Consider the following 10406-nt stretch of genomic DNA (forward strand, 5'->3'; position numbering starts at 1 on the left):
GGACCAGCTGCAAAAACTGTACCATAGTTAAGAAGCAAAAGAGAAAAACAAGAAGAATAGTAGATTAGCAGGAGAGGTCAAGTCAGGTCAGGTGGGAGGGAAATAGGGGTATATATATGTTTTACCACCAAAGTCAAGAAAAGAGACTTGTTGATTAGAATCTTCTTGCTAATTCTTTCCCATTCTTCTGATGATTTTACATGTATTTTCTTCTACCTGAGTCGAATCGCCCCGTTATTATTGGTTTATTATATTTTGTTAATAATTATCATTTATTCTTACATGTACATGTTTATCAAATCAGTACTTTATTTCAAGTTTTATTTGTCTGCATTTTACAAAAAATAAAGACATACCATACATATAAAACATAAATTATATATACCATAAATGTAGTATATATGAGCACGTCTCAGTGATTCTCAATTCATATGATAGATTACGTAGAATGTGAGGAACCTATTGAAAAGCTATTGTGCCTCACATGGCAACCAATTAATATTAAAGAATCAATTTACACCAGGAATAAATTAATCCAAGGCCATGGCCGTGGATGCCCCTTTGATTGGCCTCAATGCCCCTCTCATTGGCCTTGGAGATTTTTTGTGCCCTTTCCAATTCTTCCTATTTGTGCTGTAATATAGGAATGTGCCGTACAGAAAAGTGGCCTTGCCCTAAAAATAGTGAAATTTAAGGCCTGTTGCACTGTTCATCTTGATACGCACAGAAGTTGCTATGGTACCAAACTGTACAATTCAAAATAAGAGGCATGCTTTTAAAAATAAATTTCTCATTTAAACATATCAGATTCAATTGTTTATGGTTAGTAGTGGCAGTCAAAAGGTTCAATAAGAACTGTTATTGAACTTAAATCAATATTGCAATCTGACCTTCTCAAGCATTGTCCACTGGATAGGAAAGCTCTGTAGCCATGAGTGATGTATGGGTTCCCCTGCATGAAGTGAGGCACTTCAGCATACGAATAGAGAGGAAAACCTTTCTTCTCATTCCTGGGATCCACGGTGGTTATGTCACGCCAGTTCATCTTGAGACCTATACGGATAGTCTGGCCGCCTCACCTTAGGACTTCTCCTTCTTCTTCTTCCTTCGTTAGAGTCAGAGATCAGCAGTCAATTCCTACATGTATAAAATGGAGAAGAATGTTTGGTATGATGGGGGGTTGGGTGTCCGGACATTTAACAAACATAGATCCTTCCTTTTTGCCTTTGGATTGAATGAAATATATTCATCAAATTGCACTGACCATCATGAATATTTTTCCTTTATAATATTGTCCAACATGAGTCTTATGAATTATTGTTTGTAAACTTTTTCAAGTTGCTGTTTTAAAGCAAGTGTCCGGCCACACAACATCTAGAGTTCTAGACCTTATCTATCGATGTGGCCATTTTCATAAAAAGTCTTTTTACTTTTGTCTTTTTTCCACACTCATTTACTTTACTTTATAATTGTAGTGATCACAGGGTCATGAAAGAGAGCTCCTACCTATTTGCTCTGTAGTTACCACAAAAAACAACAACAGGAATCTGTATTTTTTGAATTCCCATTAGTTCTTAATCTTAACTCTAAAGAAGCTGTTCAAACATACATGCACCTTCTTTATTGCATGTGTGTATTTTTTATCAATAACTAAGTAAATGAAAGCTTACTTCAATTCAATTTATTGACTTATTAAAAACCACATAAAATACAAATGTTTTGTAATATTGCAAAGCACCAGCAAGGGGCGCATATATGGACGCAGTCTCACTTGACGCCGTGTCCTGTGACTCCTGTCACTGTGTGCGTTCATTGCTGGTGCTTTGCTTTAAATGTCTTATGCTCATATACATGTAGGTCTGTATAATGTTTTTCTTGTATATTTGTTTTCCCGTTAATATTGTTTTTGTTAATTTCTCGATATATATATATGTCATGGTTGGTGCCCCAACACAAGTTTGTATTCAAACTTCTAGCTACTAACCCCATGTTTGTATATTTCCATGAATTATTGTATTTTTATGGTTGAAATAAATTGAATTCGAATTGAATTGAAAATGCAAGTAAAAATGCAAAAATATGAAATTACAAACATGACAATAATTAAATACAAGTAGACGTCTAAAGATTTGTTATAAAATGAATTTGGACAAATGAAAGATTACAAATCTTGTAAATTTCATCCCTATACAAATACAATGAAAGTTTATGAAATAGTCTGTACACTGAGAGTGAGATCGAGGAGCTAGCTAGGATCAGAGCTTGCAAGATGTGTCATACACAATGCAGTGCTGCCAATTTTGTCACTCCTACCAAAGGCTACAATTCATGAAGTCTAACTAACCATTTGATTCATTGCAACTTTAAAAATTCATAAATTTCTTATCTTTAATCAGAATTTGCTCAAGGTTTCACTGACCCGTTCTAGCTCACTCACACTCGCAGTGATTATTCTGCTTCTAAATCTAATATTATTGAAACCAATGTAGATCTAGACTAGTCAGGGTGGACTTCCCATTTAACAGTTCAACTGCAATCGTGATTATAAAAAAGGAAACAAAAAATTAACAGCTAAAATAGTAAAGGTCAAAGTAAAAACTTTTAAGTGCCCCGTCACGGCACCCGTCACTCACTCTGGCCCGGCCCAATCCCCCCCCCCCCCTTATCACAATATCAGTCCGAACACACTGCATGCGGATAGTCGAGTCTCGTCTGCACTGCACTGCCACTCCAGCAAAGCATAGAGTCAATGCTAATGCGTACTGACCTCTAGCGCTGTAGATCTAGATCTATACTTACCGAGGCAAAAATTACACACAAATAGTCTACACACACCGCATACAATTGCACACTAGATCGACCCTCTAGTAAAATAATAGCAATTTTGGACTCACGATTTTGAATTTTCAAAATATTCTTTCTAAGAAATTGTCACTAGATTCTAGAGTAAAGTACCAATTTTGGGTGAACTCAGTTGACTTTTGTACAGTGGTGTTTGAAATGTAGACCCCTAGATACAGCTAATATCTAGCGCTAGCATAGACCGAATTTTCCGTCTCTTTCGTTTGTTAGCCTCTTATTGGGGTAGGGTCGGCCGGCTCTCTCTTTAGAGACGGAAACCGTCTATACACATTCCCTTGATAACGCCACGGCCATTTCAGGTCGTAGCGTTTTGCCCCCAAAATCCCCCAAAATGTCATTTTACCTCATGCATTGATTATTTAAAATTAGGAGAAGGTTATATTACATCGGTTCCACTTACCAACTTGACTGAAATAATCCGTTTAATGGTCCCTTTTAGGAAATTATGGGTCAAAATCGACATCCATGTTGAAATCTTGCAAGCCGTGTTAAACTGATTTCAGTCAAGTTGGTAAGTGGAACCGATGTAGTAGTCTACATAACCTTCTCCTAATTTTAAATAATCAATGCATGAGGTAAAATGACATTTTGGGGGATTTTGGGGGCAAAACGCTACGACCTGAAATGGCCGTGGCGTTATCAAGGGAATGTGTATAGACGGTTTCCGTCTCTAAAGAGAGAGCCGACCCTACCCCAATAAGAGGCTAACGAACGAAAGAGACGGAAAATTCGGTCTAGCGCTAGCACTGCAATCTTTTCTATAGGCCTACTAGGCCTAACAAAAAAACATCCCGAAAATGCACGGGTGGGGCTAAAGTACAAGCTAACAAAGCCTCGGCTAGCGCTACGCGCCGCAGAAACATACCTCAACAAAAGGACGCTAGGCCTAACCCCAGAATTATCTTCCCTTTCGATGAAAGAAAATATCCAATCTGTCTGAGTGCTTAAAATTGGTAAATTTTAGGTGCATATCATCTAGTTCTGGAGCTACTAGACCCTGTACTACACGAGTGGTCCCGTGTGTCCCTCTAGAGGGCGCTAAATACTATAGAGATCTCTCCGGCTAATTATTGTATAAATAAATATATTTTTCATTTTCTTTTATTTTCATTCTATTGCAAGCTTTTGCAACGACCCCCTCCACCCCCCCCCCCCGAAGAAAAGAAAAGAAAAGAAAAAAAGGGGGGAAAAGGGGCTACACAGGTTGATCTCTCAAAAATAAATAAATCAAAATCTCCTGGAAGAATCTAAAAATTATATTTGTATCTTTGGTAAATAATGTGAAAGAAAGGATAAAGAAAATATAAAGTTGATTGATATTGTGAAAATATATGTTTGTTCTGGCAGAAAACATGATGTGCAGTTTATAATGCAAGACTTGCATGACAAATAGCTTGCAAGTGATAACTACAAATAGGCCAATAATGCCAGACAACTTTCTCATTTGTTTCAACACACCAAATAATTAAAATGTTGAATTCTCAAAATGCCTCAGGTGGGTCTTTATATGCTATCCATATTATATGTCGAGTGGTACATGCCCCAATGAGAAAAACATAAATTAGTGAATTTGTGTACATGAAAAACTGGAGTGCTGTATGTGTTTACGTCACAACCCACCAACCAAATTGCCAATTTCAGATTTGCATAGATAAAGTGATTTCCATAGGTTAGACAATCCATATATTCTGAACTACAAATACATATATGTTTTCTCACCAGATCAACATAAAGAAGTCATGAGAGAACAGAGAAGTATAGAAGAAAAAGCTCTTTACACATATCTCAGGTTTATTTTCAGTTTATTGCATAGTTCATAATCATACAACCCACAAAACAATATTTTCAGGTAAATCATTACTCGGAAAATATGGTCTGAAATGGCATTACTGTTCTTTATAATTTACAATCCACTAATCAAATAAACTGAAATGTCTGAGGACAGTAACAATATTACTTTAATAGAAAAGCACCTTTTCCTTCTAATTACAAAGTGCTTCAAGTTCACAATTTTCTTCATTTTGTATGGGCCATGTAAACAATAATTGTCATTTTTCATAAACACCTCCCTTCAGTAAATGTATTGAGGAATACACATTATTGAACAGTAGCTTCTAATGGCAACAGCCTATAACAACAATGTAGACCTTTTTGTATTTGTTGCATGAGGATTATTAATCATGATAAAACTCATGTTAACAGGATACAAATGCAATAGCCCCCATTTGTCTTCCCAGGGAGCTGAAATTAAGTTTTAGGTCCCTGGTCTTCCAAATATAAGACAATTTCATGAACTAATTTACTCATAAACCAATTTCAAAACACATGACAGGAGTCACAAATAAAATAAAACAAAAACAATCAAGATTGTAGTAAGACGATACTATTTGCTCATTTTCAGTCCCAGCTGCCCATACATTACCAAGTAGCAGGGCTCGACATTAACAGGCACCCGGGATACATAGGCATCTAAAATCTAATACTAGACACACTCCTGCCCCACCCCCCCCCCCCCCCCCCCAAAAAAAAAATGAAGCTTTTACTCATGCACACCAAATGTTTTGTTTTTTCTCGATCCGGACCCCCTTAAATAAAAAGTTAGCCCTGCCAAGTAAAATTGAAATTAATACCGGTAGTACAATCATCAAAATCATTGATAATGTTGGTATGAGGATAAAATGCCATGAACTGGCCCAAATTTTCCCACTATTGGAGTTATTATAATCATCGTAAATACAGTGGTCGGAAAAGCATATGAGAGAGTTTAAACTTCTGGCCCATGTCTATAAAAGCAGTTGCAATTAATCTAATATGATTAAAAGTCCTCCCATTAATCAACAACTTACATACACCTATCCTATATGTATAAAGTTGTGAAGTCGTGATTGAATCCCGATTAAATAAATTGTAGGATTAATTGCAACTCTTTATATGATAGCGCACGGATTGCCCTTTTCTTTTCCCTCTAAAGATGAATGGAAAGAATCCTCCTTATGACATGCCTTGTAATAATGGTTGGTTATTTACATGTATAGCAAAGTCATTTTGTAATTATATAGTCAAGACATGTTCATGTTAGCATAGAAGTTTAATGCAGAGAATGACAAAATAGCCGTATAGTCCATCCCTCCCGAGTAATGTTCCAAGTCACACTTGTGGATATCTCTTCATAGTAAAGACCTCTTCATTGACACAGCCTATAGTTTGTAGCTCATAGTTCATATCCACTTATACACTGGCCTGTCCTCTACGATCTGAACTTCTAATTTCACTGGACACTTGAACCAATGAGAGAGCAGTTCCTCCGTATATCCAATCAGAAAGTAATACTTCTGCGGGGCTTGATTTCGAAGCATGATAGCGGCAATGAAGATTTGATTGGCTCTTCGCTTTATGACAAGTTCTGTTGCCATACAATTGTGAAATGTCCCATACATGAATTTCCGAATGAAGAGGTCTTCGAGGACGCGGTCTGCGGTGCCAATTTCTCCTTCCAGATTCGCTGTATAAGTTTAAAAAAATGAAGTATTGGTATATCTATTTAACTGGTTTTCAGTTGGGTAAGTCAACTAAACGATATACTATATCAAACACAATCGTTTCTCAATCCAGTATTGTATAACAGTAGTAGAAGTATTGTTATCAATATTGTTATTATTATTATCATTATCATTATTATCATCATTATTATCTTATGAGGCCTCATTGACCATACAATGAGATCAATTACCGGTACCTAAATTATCAAAAGAAATTGTATGAAAATCCACCATTTATATTACATTGCAAGGGGAAAAATTGTGAAAAGTTTTAAGGAAAAAAGGTGAACAATGAGAGAGTTTTGATTATTTAAACTATGTACTTTATATAAATAGTTTATCAAAATTCACATTTTTCATAATTCAACTGGAAAAAATTACTCTATTTTAGTGCATCCACACAAAAACATATTATCAATATAACTTGAATTCTGGTGTGAGGAAATACGATTCTCATGGGGGAAATGGGAAATTTATATTATCAATATAAAGAAAACAATTAGTGGATAGAGAGGCAATAACGTCACAGACTCATGAATGAGTTGACAATTTGTCTTGTGATTTTCAAAGTTTTTCATGCCATTAAAATTTCATAACTTTCTTATTGATTATCTGATTTTGCTCAAACCTTTTTTGATTGGTTTGTCTGATTGTTCAGCTTCTATTGAAAGTAAGTAATAATTGGAGTGGACTTGCCCTTTAAGTTCACATATTGATTAATTTCTTTTTTTATAAAGAAAAAAGTCAATACCTTTTTTTTGGTTTATTATTTGCTACAGAACAGACTCTACTCTTATAACATGTGAGTAATCAACATGTCATCAACATCCTTACCATATTCCATATCATGAGAAAAGCCCCGAGGATAAATTTACTCTAAAGATGAATGTAAATTCATATATTTTATTGTAAAGGCTTAAGTAAATAGTTGTCCCCAATGTTTCAGCTGAAAGACCAATTCATTAATTTGCAATTCACATGAATTTAATCATGATCTCAGCTTTCCAACTTTCATATCATCCTTTACTTTTTTCAAACCTGTATCTCAAGTTTTTCTGCTATTACATAATTAAAACTGTTACAAACAGATGACATGCTCCTACTTGCAACACAAACTTACCTGTATGTTTGGAGTTCCAACCCTTCCTTACACCAATGTAATGTGGTGGGTTGGACTGTTCGTAAGTGACTGGTTTCTCTCCTTTACTAACTCTTACTCTCCCAGCGACAACCTTGTGACATACTGCTGTTGTCTGCAAAAGCCGAAACGACGACCTCTGAATACCCAGTGCCCCTCTCAGCATATTCTGAAACAGAGGATAAATGAATAACAAAAATTATTATCGGTTAAATGTCATTCAAGTTAAGACCCAGTATCCCTCCTAAAATATGAAACAGAGAAGTAACAATAACAACAAAACTACTATTTAAGCTATGAGAATGACCCATTACGCCACATTCCAGTAAATTATCAACAACAAATTTTATCATTTAAGTTGTGAGCAAACAGCAATATGCCATATATGATAGCAATTAAAAGACAGAGAAGTGGGATTCCATTCGTAGGCTGCAGAAAACCAATTTGTCAAAAACAAATGCAAAGGAAAATCAAGTTGTAAATGTGATGCATGTAAAATAAATTATAAATATACTATATACAATGTACACATGAACGAGTCTGACCAGGCTATTAAAATATCAGGTTTATGCTTTGTTGTACATTTCTAGATCCTATTGAGTTCAATACTTCAACTGAAAATAATATACCCCCGGTAGTTAAAATACACAGGAGTGGCAAGCAAGAAATTACTCTGGACAGCTCTATTCTAAAGGAGATCTAGAAAATGAAAGCGAGCATTCTGGTTTAAAAATTTTAACAAATGACTAAAGACGTGAAGTAAAAATGAATACATATCTATATCTGATAAATAAATAAACCAAAATAAAGAACACCTAAATAGCTGGATGGAAATCTAACTTTCACAACAACAAACCCCAAATAGCAATTTTTGCAAATTATAATTATATTCAAATTATAACACTGAATTCAAACTTTAGTCTTGTCAATTACACTTTTAACAGAGCCTCAGAGTCAGATGTCAGCGTTTTTGACAGCAAATCGCATATATGCGCTTGTTAACTCGCGCACGTGTGTGTGAAGTAAGCGACCAAAATCTCATATCCTCATTAAATCAATGCCAGTAATTCCTCATTACGGTCGTTCTCTTCACGCACGCGAGCCCGATCCGCACCCCATTATCGGTACGCTATGCGGTATGAAATTGAATTGTGCAGCAGTTTGCTGTTAAACCTGTGACTTATGTGAGAATGTAAATGAATTATTGTCTTCATTTTTAAGAGAATTGACACAAAAGGGGTAAGAAACATAACGACTAATAATAATGACCATTATTTGAACAAATTGATGAAGAATTGGTTGATTTTGGGGTATGTTTTAATAATCTACACACCGGAGTTAATAATACAAGTCCAAGTCTAGATACGAAAGTACACTAGCGCCGAAATAAGAGCCCAGTACTAGTAGTAGTAGTAGTAGGGACTTTTAGATTTGCACGTCAACAGCTTTGACTGCAACGTGTGACGTCATTTTAAGGCACTGCGCATGCGTTACGTCGTCTCAGTCGGCGATCGAGAATGCGTCAACCTTGATTTTCCTAAATCTAGTACATACACATACATACATATTGATATTTATATAGCGCCTTTACATGCTCAAGGTACTAGAATGCCGCATGCGCATAAAATATACAGTTCCTCAGGTAGACAAAGGAACATCCCTTCCCTGCTAAGTGCTATGTAAAAATGTGTAGAACAGGTGTCACATGCATATTCACCTGTTCTACACATTTTTACATATTAATAGCATTGAAGGGATGTTCTTTTGTTGAGGGTAATGAGGAACTGTATATTTTGTCCTCTTTCTTTGTCTGTGATGTTCATAGTGTTACTTCCTGCATGCATGTATATCGTCGAGTGCAATCTAAAAGATTTCTAATTGTAGTCAACATGGGCAGTTAAGTACGTTGACACGCATGAACAGTCGGTGTTTTTCGTGTTCTCATCCACTCAATCTAAAAGTCCCTAATAGTACTACCAATCTTGACTCTAGCAAATAGAGTCTAGTCAATGCTAATGCGTATTGACCGCCTCTACTATGTCTATGTAGGCCTACTAGCACTGCACTCATAACACACAGATGCACACAATCATGCTGATCGGCAATTTTGACAGTGGACTAACAATTTGAATTTTTAATCTTCACTAAAGAAAGTACCGATTTGCGAAATCAGTTGAGTTTTGTACAGTGGTGTTTGAAAATGTTGAGGATCAATAGCACAGCTTTTAATACACAGCCAGAATACTTAGTAATGCACCTAGATCTATGTGTGCCTATAATCTACTGAGTACTACTACTACCAGCGATGATGCCCTAGCCGCGCCGCGAGGTCATAGTCAGTGCAGTGAAAAAAATACACGGGGGCTCAGGGCGAAATAGCCCCCGAAATGCCCAAAAGAGCCCTCGAAGATCAGAAAAGAGCCCCCATAAATTTGCATAGAGTTCAATGGCATGCAAAACAAATTTTAGAGTGTTATTTTTATGCAGGCAAGCTTGAAAAGTAGCCCCCGAAAAATAATTTTTTCCCTGAGTCAGTGTAGATCTAGTCATAACGATTGCGAGAAACGGTAGGCGCTAGGAGTAGAGCAGGAGCGCGCGCCGAGCCGCCGACTACTGCTGCAGTGCACGCTGTATTTTATCGTAAAACCAAACACTAAATTCAGTTAGTGGGGCCGTAACAATGTACGTTGAGCGTTATATCACCGTAAAATTCATACTTTAATTATCAATAGCACTGTCATTTAACCTTAATAAAAATAGGGAATAATGAAAAATGTATGATTATAATGTATGATCATGCAATGGCATCCGAAAATAGTCTTACAACACAATTAATCCCGGGCAATGTCATGATTCTACCCTCTTTT

General features: G+C 36.2%; 1 protein-coding gene across 1 annotated transcript; it reads right to left on the reverse strand.

Annotated features, from left to right (window-relative positions):
* Positions 1 to 5824: 5824 nt before the first annotated feature.
* Positions 5825 to 10403, reverse strand: LOC579219 (28S ribosomal protein S24-A, mitochondrial). Its single transcript, XM_779347.5, has 3 exons — positions 10364 to 10403; positions 7522 to 7708; positions 5825 to 6364 (listed from the first exon to the last, which is right to left on the reverse strand). Exons 1-3 carry the CDS (start codon positions 10388 to 10390, stop codon positions 6081 to 6083), a joined length of 498 nt encoding a protein of 165 aa, XP_784440.1. The 5' UTR covers positions 10391 to 10403; the 3' UTR covers positions 5825 to 6080.
* Between the last annotated feature and the right edge of the window lie 3 nt (positions 10404 to 10406).

Source organism: Strongylocentrotus purpuratus, unplaced genomic scaffold, assembly GCF_000002235.5.
Source record: "Strongylocentrotus purpuratus isolate Spur 01 unplaced genomic scaffold, Spur_5.0 spur5_scaffold_10, whole genome shotgun sequence".
Lineage (NCBI taxonomy): Eukaryota > Metazoa > Echinodermata > Echinoidea > Camarodonta > Strongylocentrotidae > Strongylocentrotus > Strongylocentrotus purpuratus.